The sequence below is a fragment of the Camelus ferus genome, chromosome 23 (genome assembly GCF_009834535.1).
Source record: "Camelus ferus isolate YT-003-E chromosome 23, BCGSAC_Cfer_1.0, whole genome shotgun sequence".
NCBI lineage: Eukaryota > Metazoa > Chordata > Mammalia > Artiodactyla > Camelidae > Camelus > Camelus ferus.
In genome coordinates, this window is record NC_045718.1 from 12,233,957 (window position 1) to 12,257,065 (window position 23,109).

The window sequence follows — 23,109 nt, forward strand, 5'->3', positions numbered from 1 at the left end:
GGCCCACGCCCCGAGCGCCGCCCCGCCCCGTACCCTGCTGCACATTGTAGATGAGGGCCTGCAGCTCAGGGTGGGCCTCCGCCTTCTCCCGCAGGGCGTCCAGCAGCTGGTGGTTCTGGGAGGAGCCCGCTATGTCTGTCTGCCTCAGCCGGCCTTCCAGCAGCCGGATCTGGGCCTCCTTCTGAGCCACCTGCAGCCCCTGTGGTGGGGGGGGCAAGCTCTGGGGTTACCTTAGCTCAGCTTGGGGCTGTGGGGACCCCATCACTGCCCTCCCCAGATCTGCTCCCAAGACACTTGGGGGGCCCCCCACTAGTCCCCAGACCTCACCTGTGCCTGCCACAGACTGGAGAGGCACCCCAGCCCCCTTCACCTTCCCCACACTCACGCTGCGGGACACACTCCCCAAACGGGCTGAATCCTCTCCCCAAAATGCACATGTTGATGCCAGCCCACCTTGTCGATGGACGCCTTCAGGAAGTTGTCCAGCAGGAGACGGGCTTCAGCCAGCGAGCAGGAGCTGATGACCACCGACGTGTCTGTGGAGTCCAGCTCCTCCTGGGACGGGGAGGCAGAGGGCCTGTGTCACCAGGACGGCCCCACCTGCCCAGGCGCCCGCCGCCCCCGCCTGGCCGGCCCACGGGCACCTTGGTCTCCTCCAGCTGCACGATGGTGGCCTGGCAGTCACCAATGCTGTCATTGATGTAGTCGATGTTGGCGGCCAGCACCTCGATCTCCTCCGCCAGCTCCTGCAGCCCCTTCTCCTCCTCCGGGCTCTCGGCCTGCAGCCTTTCCCGCTTCCTCCGCAGCGCCTCCTGCAGGAGGAACAGCTCCTCCCTTTTCTGGGGGAGGGAGGAGGCCTCAGGGTGCCGCCGGCCCCGCCCCTGCGCGCAGCTCCCAGAGGGGCTCCAGGCGGAGGGAGGAGACGGGAAGGGGGCGGCAGCCCACCTTGATGAGCCGCTCCATGTCGGCCTCCAGGTTGACGATGGTCATCCTCTGCATGACGATGTCGATGATTCTCCGCTCCAGGGACTGCCACTTCAGCCTGGCAGCCTTGCTGAAGCTCTGGCTGGCCCCCTTCTTCTGGAACTTCTTTCTGAGGGACCAAGGCCAAGGGGTCCTGGCAGGACCATCCTCAGTCTCGGCAACTGCGTGGAGCCCCTGACCCAGAGCTGACGGCCGAGGGGACCCTGGAGCTTGCCTCTCCCTGGGCCTGCCCCCATGGGCCAGGTGCCCCCACTGCCTCACCTGGGAGGGCGGGTGCCAGGCACAGCAGGCGTGGGGTGGTTCCCCAAGAAGTGGCCCATTTTGCGGTCCCACTGACGCACGATGCTGGAGACGGAGCGGGCCCCCGACTCGGCCTCGGACGAGGTGGTGCTGGCCGACACCTCAGCCCCGGAGTCCAGCATAGGCGGCTTCAGGCCCACTCGCCCCGCCACCCGCTCAGACATGGGCTTGGTCAGGCGCCTCAGTGCAGAAACCTGGGGGCCCAGAGGAGGGGGCCTGGTGAGCAGGGTGCCCCGGAGCCCACAGAAAGGCCCAGCTTGAGGGTGCCTGGCAGGCAGGAGATGGGGGCTGCTCCGTCCTGGCTTGGGTTTGGGACTGAGAAAGGGCCAAGGGGTCTTGGATGGGAAATGAACACAAAGGAGACTTCCCTCTTTTAAAACGAACATCTCAGGCATTTGGACCAGCGCCAGCAGCCTGCCCCTGGGGCCTAAGCTCTCCTGCCGAGACAGGCCACCCAGAGTCAGAGCACGAAGTGAGGGGGGAGCCAGGGCCACGGGGCGCCCCCAGGAGAGGGGACATGGCGGGCCGCAGGGGAGGGGCCGAGCTCACCTCCTGGGTTTTCCTCCTCAGGACTATTTCCTGCTGCCGCTTCTGGGACTCCAGAGCCCGGATCTGAAACTGTGGGTGGGAGAAGAGGTGGGGTCCACACTCGGGCCCTGAGCCGGGTCTGCACGGGCTGGGCTGGGAAGGCCTGGCCGGCTCTGCGTGTGAGGGTGTGGCTTTCGGGGCAACCCGCGTGCAGCCAAAACTCGTTGGAAAAGGGCATAATGGCCTTTCCCCGAGGCCACCATGTGGGCCCCTTTCTGCACAAGAACTAGTCTCCCGGCCTCTTCTCCCCACTTTGGGCGGGGAGCCCTGGACCAGAGGGCGGGGGCCTCTCTGCAGGGCTGGAAGCTGTACACCCTTGCATGGGCCTGCTGGGGACCTGGCAGCTCCCTGCCCTGAGCTGGGCTCCAGGCCCTGCTCTGAACCACAGGGGGCTGCACCAGGGCCTGCAGGGGTCCTGCCCTTCGGCATCGGACCATCGCCTGTCACCGCTCGGGGCGGCAGGAGCTGAGGCCTGGGGCACAGAGACCCTGGGGACCCGGGGGTCCTCAAGGCCACCCCTCACCTCCTGTCGCCGCTGCTCCTTCTTGAGCTGAGCGATCTCCCGGTTCCTCTTGGTCTCTACAAGCCGCCGCCGCTGCTGCTCCTCCCGCATCTGCTTCATCAGGGCCACCTGGGACGGCAGAGGGGTGGCAGGAGCGGTGGGTGCCCACAGCCTCATCAGTGGGGGCTGGAGCTGCCCCCAAGCCTGGACAACTGACCGCCAGGAGCGGCCCCACTGCCAGCCCGGCTGTGCCGGTGCGGCCACCCTGCCGGGTCCCACCACGGCCTCCACTGCTCTGAATGTCGCAGCTCCTGGTGGCCCTCACCCAAAGCCACTGCCTAGTCCAGCCATCCTAGGACTGGCCTGAGGGGCTGGAGGCCCACCCAGATGGAACCTGACCTCTCTCCCACCCACAGCTGAGCTGCTGACCTGCACATGCCCAGGCCAGGCTCACGGTGACGACAATAAAAACCAGCATCGTTTATTGAGACCACGGTCCACGCCAGGCCCCGTTCTCATGATAATCATACAAGAGAGGCGTGATCGCTCCCGCTTTATAAATGAGGAATGAGCTTCAGTGAGACAAAGTGACTTAAAGTAACAAGTGGCCAGACTTCTAGCCCAGGTCATTTTGCCTCAGTTCCTAGCACGGCCACAGGGACGGCATCACTGCAGGTCAGAGCAGAGCTGGCCACCGAGCACAGGTCCTGGAGCCAAGTTCTCAGAGGCCTGGCCAGAGGCACAGAGAGCACCACCAGTGTGGTGTGGCCAGAGGTGACCTGGCCTTATGGGGAGCCGCCCCCCTGACCCTCACGTCCCAGTACCCAGGGCACAGAGTGCACAGTGCACAGGGGTCAGACTCCTCTCACATGACAGTGGCATGAGAATCAGGTGCAGGTGGTCCCTCCTCTGCCACTGAGGCCTCCGACACCCCGGGAATGTCAGCAGGCTGCCCCAGGTCAGTAGGGAGGAGAAACGACCTGGGGGGGGGGGCCTGGTGAGTGCGTTGGCTCCTCCCCCAGGAGGCATGCTCTGTTGGGGGGATCTGCAGAGAGGAGGAGGGCTCCCTGCTGCTGGCCTCTGGGGTCCAGGCTGAATGTTCCCCCAAAGGGCTGGGGACGATGAGAGCAAGTGAGGTGTCAGCTAGGACTGGACCTGAATCCACACACTGAGAGCTGCGTGCACATCCAGACGGTGGCCCTCTTCCGGGGTATGGGCTGGGGGCCTCCCAGGGAGGGATGCATCTTTCTGGACAAAGGCCCATCTGTCTGCCCAGCTCTGCATGGGTGGCTGAGCCCTGCCAAGGTCATCACAGGGGTGGTGGTCTCAGGACGGGTAGATACATTCCAGGCACGTGGCGGCACAGTGCCTGAGGCCGGCGCTGTCCTGAGGTGTGCAGAAGACATGCCCCCTCTCCCTAGGACACCTGTGTAACTGCAGGGCCTGGCCCTGAACTGTGGCAGCAGGGTCTCGGGCACTGGCTCTCAGGGCATCCAGCTTGGCTTCTGTCCATCCGACAGAGATCCTGGGACGGCCCAAGTATATTCTTTTCAGCCTCTTTCCCAGGCTCACAAAAGCGCAGTGAGCTGGGCAAAGCCGGTCCCCGGCTGAAGGGCCAAGCAGGCTGACACTGAAACCCAGGAACACATAGGGACCCTCTGTTCTTCACACACATCCTGAGCATTATTACATTATTTTTCCAGGCTTCAGAGATGGTCCTCCCTCATAAGGCTGTACCGTAGGGTCACCTCCTACTGAGATAGCAGATGGCCAGCACTGCCGGGGCCACCGTGAGAGGCATTAGCCAGGGAGTCTCCAGGGAGACAGACTGTGGATGCTGGCAGACCCCCCAGAACTGCTCCAGGATCTGCAGGGCACATAGACCCCAAGTGGGGACGACCAAGGCCCCGTCCCTCCCTCCTGCCGCCAGAGGGCGCCCGCTGACCCAAGCCCCCACCACCACCCCGTGTTGTCCTGCAGCCCTGTCGCAGCACCTACAGATGTGGTCCACTGGCAAAAGGCCCCCTAGCGGCCAGCGCAGAACGGCTAGTCTGGGCACAGCAGGACGGGCCCTTCTCCACCTGGCCAGGCTGATGGGGCCCTGGACATGTGGCCCAGGCTGGTTGGGGACAGAGTCTGCCCAGGATAGGTGGCTGCGCCAGATGGCTGAGGGTCCACCACTCAGAGTCTACATCACTCTGTAGCCTCTCTCCTCTGCACACTGGTCAACACCAGCCCAGTCAGCGATGACTCAAGCCCATCAGCCCCAAGAGCACCGGGTGATCCCCTCTGCGGGGGCCGTTCCCAAGGCCAGCCCTCCACAGCTCTCTGGGGTCCTGCCGCAGGGCCTAGCCCAGGGCTGTGGAGGGCGGGGTACATGGGGGTGGGCAGGGCCTGGGCAGGAACCCAGGGGGGTGGAGGACACAAAGGGAGAATGAACCCGAGGGCCTGGGCGAGAATGAGAGCCTGCCTGACACGGAGGCGGGAGACCCAGGAGCCAGACTCGAGTGCCCGGAGCCCCGGCAAGTAGAAAAGCGAGGCAGCGAACAGAGTGAGTCCCAGCGCTGCTCTAAGGGGCTGGACCCGCTCTGAGCCCCAGCTTCCCACATGCAACGTGGGGACCACACCAGAGCTTCCTTCCCGAGCTTCTCCTGGGGACTGGATGTGGTCATGGTGCTGGGCAACTGGCCTAAAGCCACAGCAAGCATCCCCACAATGGTCACAGGTGTTGTTGTTGTTGTTGTTGTTGTTGTTGTTGTTGTTATCATTAGCAACGGCGGCATAGACCCAGGAGCAGTGAAGAGTTGGGCCCTGACAGTGGTTTCACCCTGACGACACCCTGGCTAAGACAGTGTCCGGGGCCGGGACGGGGCTGAACCAGGCAACACCGTGTGTCAAGATTACCATCCTCACTGACAGTGATGATTATTTTTAACAAGAAAGTGGGTTCTGAAACTACATTGTCCCCCAGCCCATCTCCCCTACCTTGGCCTCCTTCATCGTGGCCCCGCCCCCAGCCACCACCTTGATGTCACCCGCCCCTGCCCCCAGCCCCGACCTGGGCGTCACCCCCGCCGAGCCCCGGCACCCACCTTGGCCTTCTTCATCTCGGCCACCTCGGCCTGTAGCTTCTTCAGCTCCCTCTCGTAGCGAGACTGGTTCTTGAGCAGCCGCGCGTGCTCCTTCTGTGCGGCCTGCAGCTTCTGCAGGTCGCGGTTCATCTCCCGCAGCCTCTTCTCGTAGTCGGCCTTGATCTTGTTGGCCTTCTCCTCCGTGTAGCACTCCATGGTACCTGTGCGCGGCGGGGGCAGCAGTCGGCACCACGGCCTGTGTCTGGCGACTGGGCCGCTGTGGGCTCAGATGCCGCAGGTGGCCCGGGCTCCAGGCTCGAACCCTCCACTGCCTGTCCCTCCATGTGAACCCGGGAGGGGGCGGTGCTCAGACTAGAAGGGACCAAGGCCTTTCCCACTGCGATACTCTGAGGGACCGTGATGGGGTGTTTTCATCTTGAGAGCTCTGAGCCCCTGGTGAGGGTCCCGGGGACTTCCCACTGGCTCAGTTCTGATCCGTGACTGGAGGAAAGGGCTGGGGCAGGGGGAAGGGGAAGAGTGGGCAGGAGAAGCCAGAGTGACGTGAGCTCGGGCAGAAGGAGCAAACTGGTTCTCCACACTTGGCCTTTCCTACCTGAACTGCATCTCCACATGCACGTCCAACCGAAGTGGCAAACAGGGGCTGACCCACCTCCCAGTGCCCATGCCCTCACCATCTCGTGTCCACCATCACGTCCTTCCTGAAGCTCGTCCCTGGAGATACCCTTGGCTGCCCTCTCTGAATTCCCCACCAATCAACCAACAAAGCCTTGTCTCCACCCTCACAATGTATCCACCTCTCACCACCTCCAGGCCAAACCCTCTCCCACCAGGACCTTTACAGCAGTTTCCTAACTGCGCTCAACTTCCACTCTCGTTCCCCACACAGCAGCCAGAGTGATCTTGTCAAAATGCTTTTAAAGCTTACATCCTGTCCCTCAAAACTCCACTCTTCCGTCTCCCATGGAGAATAAGACAAATGTCCTTCAAATGGCTGACACTCCTGGTCCCACACTCCTCTGATCTCCTCTGCTGCTTCTGTCCCCTCAGTGTGCTCCAGCCATCTGCCCCCTCATCATTCTGCCAACCTGCCAGGCACATGCCTGCCTCGGGGCCTTGGCATCTTCTGTTCCCTCTTCCTGCAGTGCTCTTCCCCACACTCGTTTGGCTCCAGCACTATCTTACCTCCTCTGAGCTCTAGCTCTGATGTCAGCTTCTCAGCAAACTCTCCCATGACCATCCTCTTTAACGCTCCTACCCCCTCCCCCACATGCCCTGTTCCTCTTCCCGGCTGCATTTTTTCGTAATGCCTATCCCAGCAGACATACTATAGAATCTGCTGTTTCTCCTATTTATGTCTGTCTGTCCTCAGCAGAACACAAACCCCAGTATCTCTAGCATCCAGATCAGCGTCCGCTCTATAAGACGCATTCAACAAAGGTTGTTGAGTCCGTGAATGAATGAGGGAAGGCAGGAATGAACGAGTGGGCTGAGAGCCGTGTAGGATGACAGCCTGGGAGAAGCGGGTTTGTGAACGGGCTCAAAGGAAATACCCCAGGGCCAATTCAGGGGAAGGAGCTGAGGAGGGTTGCGTTCGTGAGCCTGGGGACAGAAAGGATTCTAATAATTAAGGTTCTGGTAAAAATAGTAACAATAAACTGAGAGTTCAGCACAGGGACTAGGGTTGGACACAAGAACTTTCTGACTGTGGGAGGAAGAGCACAGTCCAAGGTCAGAAGGCCTTGCCCACAGCAGGGCTTTGGATGGAGCGGGGCCTTGGGAAAGGGGACGGGACCCGGGAGGAGGGGCCTCATGGAGCGGGGCTGGGCCTCGGGTGGGCGGGGCCTCGGGTGGCTGGGTGGGCGGGGCCTCACTGAGGTTCTGCAGCACGCGGTCGCGCTCCAGTTGCGTGTCCCGGATCTTGTTCTGCAGCAGGATCAGCTTCTCCTCGTACTGGTGCTTGAGCGTCTGCAGCCGCCGCTGGCTGTTCTCCAGCTCGTCAATCAGCTTCTGCTTGATTTCGATCTCGCAGGTCAGGTCGGCCAGGTCCGCCTGGTAGTTCACTTCTGCAGGAGCAGAGACAGGCTGGACCCGGCCCCCGGGGCCAGGGGCCAGGTGGAGGGGGCCGGGACTTCCCCTGGCCAGCTGCCACCAGCCAGTGACCAGCGGCGAGAGGAAATGACACGGCCCACGGTGGGCAGGTGCTGCAGGGGGTGGGGGTGGCACCTTTAAAGAGCAGCCTTGGACGTGCAGAGTCGGGCCCAGGAGGTGGGTGAGGATCAGGCGTCTCACCCCCCCCTGCTGTGCCAGAGCCCGATGCCCACCCACTGTGCACAGCCTGGGAGCCAGCGCAGGTGAAGGAGGGAGAGGACCCAGAGCAGCTGCAGGACTCTGGGGCCAAAGTGGAGGCAGGGCCGAGCTGAGGTGCACGTGTCCTGATTAGAGGAGTGGGCTTCGGGCCAGCCGGACCTAGGTCCAAGGCTGAGCTCTGCATCTGCCACGCTGGGGGAGGTCACCAGCCTCTTCAATGGTGACAAAGGGAGGGATCCTAACACCTCTGCCCAGGATGGCCGTGAGGATGGGGAGGGTGGGGCACGTGCAGGCTGAGCTAGCTCAGGGCCAGGCACACCAGGCACCAGTGAGGGTTTGCATCCCTGTTGTTCCTACTGTCACTGGTTTCCCACCTGAGTTCCGGGCCCCAGACATCCACTGCCCTGAGCAGTGTCTCTGGGCGTGGACAGCAGCAGCCCCACGTACCCCCCCCAGGAGCACACACCCTTCTCCTCGGGGTCCGAGTCCGAGTCCACCAGGCTCTCCTCGCTGCCTGAGTCCTCGTCCTCGTCCTCACAGCCGCTCTCCTCTTGCTCCTCGTCCTCCTGGGCACAGGCACCATCAGGGCGGCTGGCCCTCCGCACTCAGGGCGTCGGGGGTGAGGCATGGTGGGGGCCCTCCGTTCACCCTCCCTCCTGGGAGAGCCCCCCACTCTCCAGCAGCCTAGCCAGAGCCCCTCTGGGGGAGCCTCCCACCCACATCACCATTCGGGGTGAGGGGCTACGGGATGGACATCACCGTGGAGACCAGAGATGCCAGGAGACTCAAAGATCACCTGGAGGCTGGCCCAGCCCCTTCCCCTCCCTGTACAAGGATGTCAGTGGGGGCCCCCACCGCAGCAGGAACGGGGGTAGCATGAGGGGGTGGAGGTCCCTCACCTCCTCAGCCTCATTCTCATCGGTCTCCTCGCTGTTTTCCTGTTGGATTTTCGCCCTCTTTTTGAAGGCCTCCTTCTCTGGGCTGCCCAGGAGTGAAGGGTGGGCAAGTTAGGGGACTCCCATGCCTTAAATGTGTGGGCAGGGCGGTGGGGGGGACAGGAGAGGGAACAGGAGGGGGGTGGGGGATAGCAGTGTCTCGTCCCTGCTCTGCAGAGACCTACCGCTCTTCCCTAGCCCCCAGCCCAGAATTAACGCTGGGGGACTCCACCCTCCCTCCCCTTGGAGGAGAGCACTGCATCAGAGAGAGGTGGGAGGCTTCTGTCCAAAAGGTAGGCCCGCTCAGTGAGTCCCCAGGGCACCCCAGGTGAGTGCTGTGCACAGGTGGCAGGGTCTGGGGGCCTGCCCTGGGGAGCCTCCCCTCACCTCTTTCTCCGCTGCCTGACCTCCTTCTTCTTGAGCCGCTCCAGGTCCTGCTTGGCCCTGCGGATGACCTCAGAGGCATCCTCCATGGAGCTGGCTGGGGCGACCGGGGATGCACCCAGGGAGTAGGGGCCCCTGGCCGAGGCCCTGGAGAGGCTGCGACGCAGGGACTCGTTCATGGCCTCGCTCTCCAGGAGCTTGGTCCTGCAGGGGGTGTGGTGTCAGGTGAGCGGCACTGCCTCGGCCCCCACGGGTCCCGCGTTGGGGCTCACTCACCGCAGCTCCTCAATCTCCCGGATGTAGTTTTGGATCAGAGCACCGATGGCCTCGTTGCCGTCTCCTGAAGGAAGGGTGGGGAGGAGGGGCGGTCAGAACGCGAGCGCAGTGGCGCCCTTCAGCTGCAGGCTGCTGCCTGGTGCCTGTGCCTCCAACAGGGCAGCACACCGGGTCCTCTCCAGGAAGGGACCTCTGCCAAACAGGGCCGCGTCTGCACGTGGATATGCACAAGCGCTGCTGGGAACAGCGGGGTTAGAAGCAAGCAAGTGCCCGCCAGGAGCGGCTGTTACATAAATCATTCACCACCATCACATGTGGAGCACTGCGTGGCTTAAGAGAATTAAGTAGGTTTATGTGTTTTAACAGGGAAGGATTCCTGAAGCATAGTGCCGAGTGAAGAGGAGGTCCTAGGACAACACATATGGTCGCATTTACAGAGAAAAAGAAGTGTGTGTGCACACGCATGCACAAGAGCACACATGCACGCACAGATATTCAGACTCGGAGCGAGCGTCCTGAGCAAGGAGGTGTGCCACACGCTGCCCACCGAGGCTCCTGAGGATAGAGGGGATGAGGGACGGGGGCTTAGCGAGCGAGGACTGTCACCTTCCACTGGCCTAGTGCCTGTTCGTGGAGGCTGTGGTCACAGCATACCCTGGGAGCTGACTGGCGGGAGAGGGCCCAGCCCACCGGTGCTCTGGGCAGGCGCGGTGCAGCCCACTCACCGGCCTTGGCCAGAAGCAGGTTGGCCTCCTGGCTCATGAGGTGTGTGACACGGTTGTTGATGGCGTCGATGGCCTCCTGCATGGCCTTCACTCGCAGGCGCAGCGCCGCGTTCTCCTTCTGCAGCATGGCGTTCTCCCGGAACAGGTCACTGTAGCCCTCGGTGCCGTCCTCCCCCATCACCCTCTTGCCCTGGGAGGAGGGGCGGGCGGAGAGCGGTCAAGAGTGGAGAGCGGTGACGATGCTCTGCCCCAGCTACTGCCCAGGCCTCTCCCTTGCCATAACAGCCCTGCCAGGCTCTCCTGCCCTGGTTTCCCGTCTCCAGATGCTCAGAACCCTTACCCCGGCCCGCATGACAACAAAAAGTCCAAATTATGTGACCAGCCCCTCCAGGCCACCACTGCCTCACTCAACCTCCTTTGCTAATGATCACTTTCCTGTCTCCAAAAACACTAACCCAAGGGTCAAAACCCGAAGGGCCCAGGCAGCTGGCATAAATGAGTAGGTCGAGGTGTAAGCGACAGGGGGTGGTAGGGACTGCAGCAAACAAAGTCACACTCAGTCTGAAAGGGGCAGCACTGGGCCACTCCAGCCAACTTGGTAGCATACGTTGTTAGAACTTCAAGTTTCTAAAGAAAAACTGAAACTCCCTAACTTTCAGAAAGGTTGACAACTACGTTGCATACTTTTAAAACAAACGGCAAGTCAAACCAAAACCAACTTGCATGCCAGGTTTGGGCCGGGGGCCCTGGCTGGTGACTTCTGCCTTAGTCATACGGAACAGGACACCTCCCTAGAGGCCCTCGGCTTTCCCACCTCTGTTCCTTTGCACGGGGCTTGTCGGCATCCGAGGATGCCTGTCCCACTTCCTTCTGCTGGTTCCTCATTTGTTCCTCAAAATCCACACAGAAGGCCCCTTCCTCCGAGAGGCCCTCCCTGAGCAACTAGGGCCAGCCCTCTCCCCTGCAGCAGCCCCCCTGCACCCTGGGCCCCTCGCGTGATCCATCAGCTGTCCTCACTCTGTGCTGCAGCCTAGGGGTCTCATCTGGCCCAACACGGCAGATTCAGCAGACGGGAGACCCCCGCACAGAGTGCCTGCCCTGTGCGTGAGATCTGTGTGCGAGTCAGCAGGTGAGCCCCACACTCCACGCCAGGGCTGGCGTGCAGTGATGCCCCCGAGCGGTGCGGCCAGGCGGGGAGGGGATGGGCCTGCTCACCGCCTTGTACTCCATCAGCTCCATCTGCAGGCGCGCGATCTCAGCCCGCAGCGCGCTGATCTGCTGGCTGGTCTTGTCCTGGTTCACCACCACCTTGTTCTTGATGTTACGAGCCCGGTTGGCGTACTTGAGTGTGTTCAGCGTCTCCATGAAGTCACGGTCCGAGGGGCTCACGCAGGCGATCATGATGGTCTGGCTGGACGGTGCGGGGGGGGGGGGTGACAGATGGAGCGAGGGCAGCCCCAGAAGCATCACCTCAGAGCAGACTTCTGCTCCTCAGTGCCCGGAGGCCCCAGGGACCTGGGCAGGCCCCAGGGCAGAACCTGGGAGGTGGGGATCAGGACCACCCGGCCTCGGTGTCCACTCCAACCGTAGTAACCGCGGCGAGGGCGGCTAGTGAGGCGGGGAGGCCGTGCTGTGCCACGGCCAGAACCATGGCCCTGCCTCTCCTGGGCTCCAGCGCTTCCTTCAGGACCGTCCCTCCCTGGTGTGCCGACAGGGAAACTGAAGCCCCCCACACTGACCGACGGTCACGGCAAGCCTTCAGGGGCGGGAGAGCCTCCTGTCCGCGGTCCTTCACGCCCCAGTGTCCCATCCCTGTGCCCCAGCAGCCCTCACCCCACTCCTCGCCCCGATGTCGGTAGGGTACCTGTTGCCGCCCAGTGAGTCCTGGAGGAGCCGGGTGAGCTTGGAGTCCCTGTAGGGCACGTGCACCACTTTCTTGCTCTGGTCCCCCAAGGCGCTGATCACGTTGCCCAAGGCCAGCTGCAGGAGACAGACTTGGCTCTCCAGAGGCACTCGGGGAGAGGAGTGGGGACCCCCCCATCCCCAAGCTGTCCACACCTGCCTCGCTGACCCCAGCAGCCCTCCGGTCCCCAAGGGTTTAGAGGCAGATGTGATAGTTGGTGAAGTCGGGCACTGGGGCAGGGGGAGGGTGAAGGCCCAGCGGTGACATATGGTGCCCCGAGAAGGCCAGGACAGCTGTGGGCCGTGGGGCCTGGGGAGGGTCCGAGGCTGAGCTGTGCTGGCCAAGGCATGCCTACCAGGCCACAGTTGATGGAGATGCCCTCCTTGGCCCGCTCGCCGGTGGCCCCCGTCCGCTTTAGCCGCTCCGAGCCGGCCAGGTCCACAAAGTGAAACTTGGCAGTGAGCGTCTCAAACTCACTCGTGGGAGCGGCGCCCTCAGGAAGCCCAGCCATGGCCTCGTTCACCTGAAGGGAAGCCAGCAGGTGACTCCCAGCCCCTGGCAGTGCTGCTGGGGGATTCGGCAGAGCGTCGGGGGGAGGGGGGAGGCCTCGCACACACAGAGCATGGACAGCGAGTGCACGCGTGGTTCTCGGTCAGTCCTCACCATCATGGGGGTATGGCTGCCCCATTGCACAGATGAGGCAACTGAGGCTTCAGAAAAGAGAACCCGGGTGTGCTGGCCCCAGAGCCTGGGCTGTGTCCCCACCCCGCCTCTGGAGATGCACGCAGGCTCCTCACCAGGTCAGGCTGGGCACACACACGCATCTGGCACACGTGGATGGTGAAGATGGCGTGGGAGCGGGAGCTCTGCACATTCATCTGGGTGCTGGCCGTGGTGCGCGACAGGGCGCCCTGCTTCAGGCACTGGATCAGCTGGGGAGGGGGCAGGCATGAGGACCCGGCTGGCCGCGCAGCCCTGCCCCCCGCCCCGGGCGGCTCCCAGGGCGCCCACCTCCTCCTGGGAGCTGACGAGGCGGGAGGTGACGCCCGTGGTGTAGATGCCGCCAGTGGCGTCCTCGTGGATCTTGATGTTGGACCTGCGGTGGCGGGCGTCGGGGTCGCGGGCGCTGTCGAAGAGGTCCAGGATCTCCTCGTTGTAGAGCTGCAGCAGGGAGACGGCTGCTGGACACACGCGCGGGGCCCACGGGGCTTTCTGGTATCACATGCCAGCTCGGCTTCGCAGGCGTGGAAACCAAGGCTCTGGGAGGCTAACTGGCCACCCGGGTCCCCTCTGGGCTTGGGTTCTGGGATTTTCCCCTGGACAGGGGTGGGGCAGCCGGTCCCCGTGCAGAACCATCCTGAGAGGAAGCAGCGCTGAGCGCTCGGCCCTGGCAGGGGGTAAGGGCATGAAGGGGACAAGGGGACTGGAGTCCTCGTGGAGTGAGGAGGATGCGACGGGGCTGGGGCAGATCCCGTGATGCTACCAGGTCGGGATGCGGTTCCCGATGAGGGGAGGCAGGGCTGGGAGCAGCACCCCAACCCCATGGTCCCAGGCTGATGGAGAGCGGCCTGTGGCCTGGCCTCTGGGGGGCATCTGGGGACACCACTGGGAGGGGGCCGGCCTCTGGGGGGTCTGGGGACACCACTGGGAGGGGGCTCGGCCAGGGGCAGTTGCCCCATTTCAGATGGTCTCTGCCTTGGAGACGCCTGCATTTGAAACTGTTGGCAGGGAAGGTTTCACCTGCTGGAATTTTCACCAGGCGGGGAGCGGGGGCTGGAGGGCTGGAGCACCTGGGAAGCTGGGTCAGTGGCCAACAAAGCCCTCTGCAGGGAGGGGGCAGGCCATAGCCCTCGGACATCCGAGGCTTTGATGGCCTTAAAGGGACAGAAACACCCCACAGGAAGGGGAAGAGGAAACGGGAGGGGCTGGTACAGATGTGGGGCCTTGGTGTCTGTCTGTCTGTCTTTTGGGACAGACGTACAGCATCATTTAACCCCTTGTGAGTCCCCCCGGCGTGGTTTTCTAGGTACTGGCCTGCTCTTTGGGGCTCTCTATGCAAAAGGATGGAGAAAGGGAAAAACAAAGAGATGAGGACGCTTCTAGAGACACACAGTGCAGGACACACACACACACACACACACACACACACACACACACAGAGGCAGACTCTTCCTCAGAAACAAAAGTCCAGAAGGACAGAGAGAAACCCTCGAGTCTAAAACCAGGTTCCTTAAGGGGGAGGCAGCCCCTCCGCACACCCAGGAGGGAGTGGGGGTGGGACACAGAGACCTGGAGAGCGGGGACCACATCCCTCCCTCGGAGGACCACCCGGTGCAGTCAGGGCACAGGGCACACGGGCAGGAGCCCGGCCTCACACCCGGCACGTGCCCCAGGGCCGGGTCTGTGGGCTGAGCTCTTGGATGCTGGGACCTGGAGCTGCCTGGCTCAAGCGTCCCGGAGCAGGAGACTAGGCAAGCCGGGAGCTCACGAGAAGAATCCAGGTCCACTGGCCTTCCGAGAGGTGCTTCGGAGAGCCCCTTGTACAGGCCGGAGGTCCCCTCCTCCCCATCCCCAAGCCCTCAGCTGCCATAATCCCCAGGCTCGGCACCCTGACCTTCTCTCAGACAGAGGCAGGGCCAGTTGCAAAGAGAGGCACCTCTGGGGGAACTTCCTGTCCTGGGGTCAGAGAAGGCTCAGAGGGTCAGGAAGAACCTCAGCCAGGAAGGGACAGGGCAGGCCACTCTGAGGCTGTGGAGGACCCCTGGAGGCCAGAAGAAGGGGTGAGAACCAGAGTTCTCACTCTGTGCCGGGCTCGTGCTTCCTTGTCATCCCTAAAACCCCAAGGAAATAGGTGTTGTCACTCCCATTCTGCAGAGTGGAGAAATGACCTGCCCAAGGTCACCTGGCTGGGAAGTGTCAGAGCTGCTCAGTCAGGCTGTGAAGAGCTCCTAAAGGCTCTCACTGACTCCAGCCCCATCGGAGCAGGGAAACTCCGGGGTCCCAGCTGGAAGTACTCCAGCTCAGGCTGGGATGTGCCCAGCCGTGGGGAGCTCCTCGCCCACCGAGGCCTCTTCCGCTGTGCCGGCCCGGAGCCCGGCTTCTACAGTCTCGCTGTCCCTGTCCCTCCCCGGCCCACTCATAGGTACCTCCAGGAACTGGGCGCTGACTTTGAACTCGGGCCCAGCCACACCCTGCTCCTGTGCCCGCCGCTTGCGCTCAGCGATGCCCCCAAAGAGGTGGGCGATGGCCCTCGGAATGATGCCCTGCTCCTCCTCCGATGTCGTCACATCGAAGCCAGTGCCCATAGTGTATGTCTTCCCGGCCCCTGTCTGCAAGGATGGAGGGACGGCGTCACCCGGCACCCCTGGGGGCACCAGCGAGCCCAGACCCCGGTTATCTCCCAGCCTGGGTCCCCGCCCGCCCGACCCAAAACCGCACCCTGCGGAGTCCGCCCTGACTGCCAGCCCTCCCGCTGATGCCAGCAGTCAAAACCGCAGCTGCTCCAAGGGCGCTCGGGCTTGGAGTGGCCAGGTAGGCGGGGTGGGACGGCGTACCTGCCCGTAAGCCAGCACCGTGGCATTGTAGCCCTCGAAGCAGCCCTCCACCAGCTTGCTCACGCAGGTGGAGTAGATCTGCTCCTGCCAGGTGTCCAGGTCGAAGACAAAGTCATAGGTGAAGGCCTTGTCCTTCCCCAGGAGAACCTGGGGCTCCCCCGGGGTGACCGAGGTGCAGATGTGACAGCCCTCAATCTTCTCTTTTGACAGCTGAGGCCGGATCCTGCCCGGGGCGGGGAGAGTCCTGGGTCAGGCCCAGCTGCTGGGGGACTGCAGGGCCCTCCTCCCCACCTCTGCCTGCCAACATGCACCCCCCCAGGCCCCTCCTGCCCCGCAAGTGGGAGGGGAAGGAAGGACACTCAGGAGCCCCCTCCCCGAGAATGAGGGCAGCTCGGGAACACTACAGTAACGGCAACAGCAGGAGCAACACCGACACCATCAGAAGCAGCGGCTGCTCACTTTCCAAGTGCTCTGCACGGCGAATCCACGCTGACGGCACTTTACCTAAATGAATTCATGCGTCCTTTACCCGAAACCTGTGAGGTGTGTATTCCTTACCCAGCTTTACAGACGAGAAAACAGAGGCTGAGAGAGTTCACGTGACCTGCCCAAGGCCGGTAACAGAACCTGACCGATCTGACATCAAAGCACACACTCCCGATTGCCTGGGGGGCCCCAGAATTCGGCGTCCCACGGAGCAGGGGAGAGAAGACAGCTGGCCCCCTCTGGGGAGGCAGAGCCCAGGACCACAATGGGGAAGGAAGGGCCAGGCCTCCGGGGGCTGCAGGGGTCCTTCAGCTCAGGAGCCCCCTCCCAGAGGCCAGAGGAACATCTCAGGCACAAGCTCTGGCCCCTCTCTGGGAAACAAGGGGGCCAGACCAGGTGCAACCCTGCAGACCTGGTGGAGGTGAAGGTTGGAGCAGGGCGGGGACCTCCAGCAGGGACAACAGCCACAGGAGGGGCCCACATCCCAGACCCTGGGGGCCCCTGTGAAGAGGAAGAGAAGTGGCATCAGGGCGCAGCCATGGACAGGGCCGTCTCCCTCCAGCCACCCCAGGCCCCTCTCAAGCAGCCACTGCTGGGGCGAGGTCCCCATGGCAACCGAGTGGGAGTCAGCGAGCATGCGTGCAGGGCCTGGCAGAGAGCACCTCCCAAGGCCTCAAGTAAAGGGGGCTGGGCGCTGGCACTCACACAGCCAGCCCCTCGGGCACTCACAATGAGCCGCTTGTCAGCCTCCCTCTCCCTAAGCCAACATTTACCAAGAGAAGAAAAGAGCGGGAGGCCCAGCGGCAGGCATCCAGGGCCCAGGGGCGCCTCGCCGCAGAGCCGGGCCCTCCCAGCTGCCATCCTGACCCTGTCCCAGGCTGCCCAGCCCCCGAGGCCCGCTCAGAGCCGCAGGCCAGGTGCTCACCTGAGCCTGCTCCCTGCACTCTGCCGGGTGGGGTTAAAGGAGCCGGCGGCGCAGGGTGGTTAGGACACTAGGCCCAGTCCACACCCATGGATGGTGGCCTGGCCTTTCTTCAGAAGCATTTCCCCTTAGGTGTGAGGGGTCTGCACACCACGGAGGCTGCCAGGAACAGACATCCCAGGAGGTTACCACCCCCTCCACCCTATCCAGCTGTTCCGGGCCAGGTGAGAGTTAGAACCCAGCTTCTCAGTCTCCCCCCTCAACTGGCAGCTGGGAAGGGAGCTGGGGAGTCCACCCGTCCTCTCTGAGCCTGCAGACCAGAAACTGCAGATGCGTAAGACGCCAGGGCTGCAGGGCTCCCCCTGGACCACTGGCGGCGGTGGCTGACACACGCCCACGCAGCCACATGCTGAGCGGCGTCTGAGCACTGATGTGCAAGCCCTCACCCAAGGGGGATGCCGCGGTCCCCACTGTGGGCAAGGGCGCAGACGATGCCCGGCCAGTGGCAGGCAGCAGGGGCGGCAGGGGCGCGAGCCCAGGCACTGCGTGTGCTGCCTCCTCAGTGCACCTGTGCTTCTGGGTGGCTGGGGGCAGGGCTCAGCCTGCCAAGGGGAGGTGCGGGCAGCGGCCTCAGAGGGGCCCAGAGACCCAGCAGCTTCACCGACCAGCACCAGCTCCCGGAGACGCCCTCCCGGCTGCGTGGGCTGCTGGCAATGGGATTTCTGGATCCAGTTCAAATACCATTTAATTACATGGGCAGATGGCAATGCTGGCGATTGGAGGAAATCGAATCAGGATCCCCAGAGACAGTGGGAGCAGGCAGTGGGGAACTGCAGTCCTGAGGGTCAGAGCCCGTCGGCAAGGGGCCAGCTTCTGCTCCACCAACCAGCCCCCTCAGAACAAGAGGGCGGGCAGAAGAGAAGACGAGAGAAGGGGGCCCCCCGAGTTTTGGGATCCAGGTGTTGTGGGGTGAGCCAGGCATTCACCCTGAGGCCCTCCGCCCACCCAGCACATCCTGGCATGGGGTCCTCTGGAGTCAGAGAGAGCCAGGCAGCCCCACGCCAGCCCATTCTATGCACCAGCGTGCTTTGCAGGTGCCAATGGGACAGGACTGTGACCCAGAGGATAGGGTACCAGCTGGAGACAGTGGGCATGGGCCCAGGATGAGGCCCTAACTCCCAAAGCCACTGACCTGGACAAGGAGGAGAGTTAGTCCCAGGAATGGGCCCTGATGAGTAACTGGAGATGGCGGTAAAGAGGGTGAAGGCTGCATGAACACGTCCCCCGTGCTGCTGTGGGGCTGGGCACCTGCCACAGACCACCTCACTTAAGGGCTGCAATGAGCTGGGGATTTCAAGCCATTGCCCAGAGAGGGAAGTCAAGGCGGTCGGTTACACCGCACAGTAATACAGGCGAGTTGGGCACCAGTTCCTGCTCTCGCTGAGTCTGAAGCTGCGGCTCCACCAGCGGCTCCTGCCCAGGAAACTCAATCCCCAGATCGATAAACAAACTTCCTCCAGAGCAGCGCCGCTGTCAGAGCCCCGGGGAGTCCGGCCACAGCCCATGTGTGCGCCAGGCTGGACTTGGGCGCTGCCTGGCTTTCAGGGGCCGCAGTCCGGCACGGCAGTCATCCTGGGGCTCCTCCTCACCACAGCCGCCCCAGTGGACAAGCCGAAGCCCGGCCCCACAGGCAGGAGACAGGAGGGCTGGGAGATGAAGACGGGCCCTGGAAAAGCCACTGCCCCACCCTCCTGTGGTCCAGGAGCCCCTGCCTCCTCCTGTGCCACCTGGATGATCCCTTTCTAGTGTCAGCTTTCTAAGAACTTCATCACCCTCCCCTCCGCAGCTCCCCTCCGGGCCCTACCCAGAGGGAGGTCACTTCTGCGGGCTGGGCTGCCCGCAGAGCTCAGTGGCAGTTGGCCAGCACCACCCACCCAGACGACGGGAAGGAGGCAGCTTCCCGATACACAGGGTAGTGGGTCGGGTGGCGTGGTGGTACCCCTCCCAGCCCTGGTCCTCCCTGGTGGGGGTAGGGGGGCAGTCAGGGCCAGAAACCAGGCTCCAGGGTCTTCCAAGTAAACCACAGACGGTAGGAGCTGTGGGCCAGACCCAGGACCAGGGTGAGGAGAGTGAGGCCTTTGCCTCAGGTGCAAAATTTAAGGGAGCAAGAAAAAAACCCAGTCATCAAGATAAATTATGATTTAATGCAATATTTGAAAACTCTAAATTGGCAAAGTGTGCTGCCTGGTTTTGTAAACCCAGTGTCCAGTGTTGTTTCTGTCCAGAGATTCCCCTGAACGTCACCCATGGGCCCCACCCCTCCCAACCTCCCCCCACCCCTTCTCCAGGTCCTGCAGAAGGACTACAGGGCGACAGCCCAGCTCAGAAAGGCCCAGAATCTCCCAGAACAGAGCCCAGTCTATTTGCCACTTGGCAGACAGAGCGGCCGGGGGCGCTCAGAGAAGGGGCCAGAGCTTTTCGGAGGCGGGATCTGGCGCAGGCCCCGCCGAGCTTCCCCTGCTCACTACTGAGCAGGAGCTGCTGCCCGCGGTTAGTGATTTTAACATCCGTCCAGACGCCCGGGGACAGGGGGGCTGCGGGACACACCCCCACACCCGCTCCATGCCGAGGCGGGGGACAGCCTGAGCCCAGGGCTGCGGGAGCGGCTGAGCTCAGCGGTTCCTGGGCTCCCTGGGGAGCCGGGAGGGCAGGGCGGAAGGGGAGGATGGAGGAGACACAGGAGGCAGGCCCTGGGATGCAGAGACGGCCAAAGAGGAAAAGCTCCCTCCTTACCCCAAAGGGTTGCCAGCAGGCCGGAGCCCCACCCCCACCACCTCGGGACTTAAGAGGGGAGGATGGGATTTCCCCTCACCCCGCCCAATCCTTCGTGACGTCACACAAAGCCGGCCAATCATCCCCCAGGGCTCCGCCCAGTAACCGTGGGCTGGGGGAGGGGTGGTGGGTGTGGCACAGCCTCCCAGGTAAAATTTGTCCTGCCAATCAGGTGGCTGGCTCCCTCCTTTGGTCCCCGGTTGGCCTGCCCCCAGATCTTTACCCCCAGCTCCTAAGGATGCGGCCCTGGGTTCTTTCCACTTGAAGAAGTCTTACTTTTCCCTGAGAGGTGGCAGGCTGTGACGTTAAAATAATCAAGAACTGCTCCAGAATTCTAGAAAATTCTTACAATTGTGGTGCAAGGTCTGTGATTCTGGACACCCGTCTTTGCTGGTACCTGGAACCCCGTTACACCTCTGCTGACTCAAAGCCCCAGTCAGCAACAGCCCCACACGTCGGGAGCAAGATGCCTCTTTGCTGGGCACCACCCACCACTTGGCACACGTTCGAAGGCGGGTGTCCCCCCTCGCCCAGCCTTAAAAACGAGGGCTTGGAGGGAAATTCAGTCACTCAGCTCGAGGTCGCATCGCTAATCAGCACACGGTCTTCTAGGGAGACCGCCCTACCAGCCCTGGGCCTGAAGCTTCGGTGCAGGAGCGCCCTGCAGAACCGGCCTGCGAGCAGCCACTCGCCTGTGAGTGCTGTCGCTCTGGGGACTTCCAGGCTGGGAGACACCCTTGCAGGCACCACATCGAAGGCTTTAAGAAGAACCACAGGCCCGGACTAGAATCTCCCCTCAGATGGCCAAGATAACCAAGTAACTAGCCCCTTCCGAAGAAGCCCCAGAGACGTAAGCCCGTTGCCCTGTCTCATCTCAGGGTGGATGTGCTGCCCGCAAGGCTGCCCAGGTCCCAGGACCTCCTCTCTTCACACCAGTGCACAGCCTGCATGCCTGGCTCCAACCACGGGGCAGAGGGGCAGACTGGGCCTGGGCTTTTGTAAATCTCTGTCACGGAATTTGTGTGTGTGTGTACAGTATATGTGTGTGGCTGGGGACACCGAGAGGCACCCCATGACCTCCTGTCTGCCTGGCACACCAAGTCACTCAGCCACGTGTGACCTGCTGGGGACCAGCTCTTCCCCATCAGTGACAGAGCCAGACCAAAGTGCAACTCAGCTACAGAGGGAGGGATTCAGATAAGCTCACAGAAGGAACTTCCTGCTGGAAAGACTGAAGCCCGGGAGTCTGTGGAGTCTTGCTCGTCAGGAATCACGGTGGCTGACAGCAGCCGGGCCTTGCCTGATAAGGTGGAAGCCGAATATCTTTAGAGAAGCTGTGCGTGGAGCTTGCTGAGACACGTGAACACATGTCGTGCGGAATGATGCCTGCTTCACTGAGGCTCCGACCAGAGAACGGGAACAAACCCAAAGTCACACGATCCTAGTGCTGGAGGTGGAATTCAAACCAAGCCTGATGGTGCCCAGTCTCGCCGCGTCCTCTAAGCAGCCCTGGGACTGGAGAGAGGTCGGCGCTGGAGAAAGACGATCCTGCCGACAGCTGCCAGCAGGGCCACGCACTGTCTGCTGGGGAAGCATGTTCCCACTTTGGAGCGAAGGAAGCCGAGGCCTGGGGCAGGGGAGCAGGGGCTGAGGACCCAGGCACAGAGCACACGCTCTCCTCCGCGCAGGGCGAGGATGTCTGCATACTTTAACATGCATCCTCTCCCCGCTCCCCCCCCCCCCCGTGGCAGCCTGCCAGCTCCAAAACCCCTGCTCTCTCAGGGGAGTCTGGCTCCCAGACCCAGGGCTTTAGCTGACTTAGTGCAGAGAAAGTATCTTCCCGTGGAGGCCACTCCTCTCTGAAGCAGGGTGATGAGGTCCAGTCTGGGGTTTTGGCCCTTTCAGCTGCAGGGGTGTGGTGCTCAGAGCCACCCAAGCCCCCTGGCAACCAGAGGGGCTTGGTGTCCTCCAATCAGACCTCATACTGGCCTCCCAGCCCCTCCCCCAGCCCAGCTCTCCTGCCTGCAGGGAAAAGACTGGCTTTGAACCCCTAAACAAGAAGGCTTTGTATGGGGGGGGGGATTCAAAGGGTAGGGGTTTATGAGGCCCTGGCAGGCCTGACGAAAGAGGTCTACCAGCCCTCGCTGCCTGTTGTGTCCCTGCACACGTTCCCAGAGCACAGGAAGGGGTGAGGACGCTTGGAGGGAACCTACAGGGAGCTTGGGGTTCAGGACCCTGCCCCCTCCCTCCTCAAGGGTGTCCTTGACCTCTCGCAGTTCATCCCACTGTCCTGGTCAGTGACTTCTGAGGAATGCCCTGGACATAAGTCTGACAGGGGAGGGTCCAAGAGTCTTGTCCACGCCCTCTCCCCCCTGCCCCTGGGCCTCAGGGCCTCAGCTGGGCCCGGGGAGCCCCAGGGAGGAAGCATCCCACCCCTGAGCAGAGGGGTGGGTGGCAGAGCTGGAGCTGGGGACCCCCAGCCTGCTGTCGGCCACACGGGCTGGGATGTGAGCTGCGGCGGGTCTGACTCCTGGTCTGGGCCTGGGAAGAGGGCATTCCCAGCTCAGCAAAGCCAGCTCAGCTGTGCTCCGGCATCACTCCTGCCACCCACCCTCCCCCTGGGGCATCTGGCAGGGGTTTCCCATGACCTCCCGGGAGAGGCTGCAGAGCCCCAAGCTGTGCCGCATCGGCATCTGGAGGGGGACAGCTCAGAGGAGACTGGGCCCTGGGGACGAGCCGCTGCGGAGGAACGCACAGCAACAGGCGCCTGGCCTGCGGGCTGGCTGTGGGGGCCTGAGCCCCCCCCCCTGCCTAGCGGGCCCTGGCCCAGGCCCTCTGCCAGGCTCTCCTCTGCGCCCCTGAACTCCAGCCTCAGGAAAGACCAGTCCAGCCTAGAGAAAGGACAGGCAACTCTGATGGCAGCTTCCACCAGGGATGGCAGAGGGAGAGGGACTCAGGTGTCTGGGGATGGGGGACTGGGCACGCCATCCCTTCCACACCCAGAGCAGCCAGAGCGGGGACAGGGAGGGCAGAACACTGCAGCCGACAGTCAGCCACCTGCCGTGGGCTCCGTTGCCCCCTCCTGCTGGGACAGAGGGGCCACGGCTGACCGGCCCCAGCCCGCTCCCCTCCCCTGGCAGGGAAGCCTCCTCTCCTCCGCCCCCAGCAGCCTCTCAGGGACCCTGCTTCCTCCCAACAGTCTGGAGGGTAAAATGAGAGAAGACCTAGGACACTTGGTGGGGGCAGGGGGAGCGAGAGGAGACTCGGCTGTCCCAGAACTTCCCGAGAGCGGGGCAAGGCAGCACTCGGGCAGGGAGAG

General features: G+C 63.0%; 1 protein-coding gene across 5 annotated transcripts in view; it reads right to left on the bottom strand.

The window, feature by feature from the left end:
• Window positions 1–23,109, bottom strand: part of KIF21B (kinesin family member 21B) — a 42,562-nt gene that overhangs the window by 14,462 nt on the left and 4,991 nt on the right. For 4 of the 5 annotated variants that reach the window (XM_032466852.1, XM_032466851.1, XM_032466850.1 and 1 more), the window contains exons 2-22: window positions 15,551–15,773; window positions 15,143–15,325; window positions 13,008–13,157; window positions 12,794–12,928; window positions 12,352–12,519; window positions 11,958–12,073; window positions 11,309–11,504; window positions 10,094–10,283; window positions 9,369–9,432; window positions 9,096–9,296; window positions 8,673–8,754; window positions 8,240–8,339; window positions 7,338–7,529; window positions 5,467–5,666; window positions 2,396–2,503; window positions 1,834–1,902; window positions 1,246–1,478; window positions 946–1,093; window positions 645–839; window positions 454–555; window positions 34–199 (exon numbers count right to left, since the gene is read on the bottom strand). In XM_032466852.1, coding sequence (XP_032322743.1) covers window positions 34–199; window positions 454–555; window positions 645–839; window positions 946–1,093; window positions 1,246–1,478; window positions 1,834–1,902; window positions 2,396–2,503; window positions 5,467–5,666; window positions 7,338–7,529; window positions 8,240–8,339; window positions 8,673–8,754; window positions 9,096–9,296; window positions 9,369–9,432; window positions 10,094–10,283; window positions 11,309–11,504; window positions 11,958–12,073; window positions 12,352–12,519; window positions 12,794–12,928; window positions 13,008–13,157; window positions 15,143–15,325; window positions 15,551–15,773 — 3,221 coding nt within the window. Of the gene's footprint in view, window positions 1–33; window positions 200–453; window positions 556–644; window positions 840–945; window positions 1,118–1,245; window positions 1,479–1,833; window positions 1,903–2,395; window positions 2,504–5,466; window positions 5,667–7,337; window positions 7,530–8,239; window positions 8,340–8,672; window positions 8,755–9,095; window positions 9,297–9,368; window positions 9,433–10,093; window positions 10,284–11,308; window positions 11,505–11,957; window positions 12,074–12,351; window positions 12,520–12,793; window positions 12,929–13,007; window positions 13,158–15,142; window positions 15,326–15,550; window positions 15,774–23,109 lie in introns of all 5 variants that reach the window. The other variant, XM_032466849.1, reaches the window with a different exon arrangement.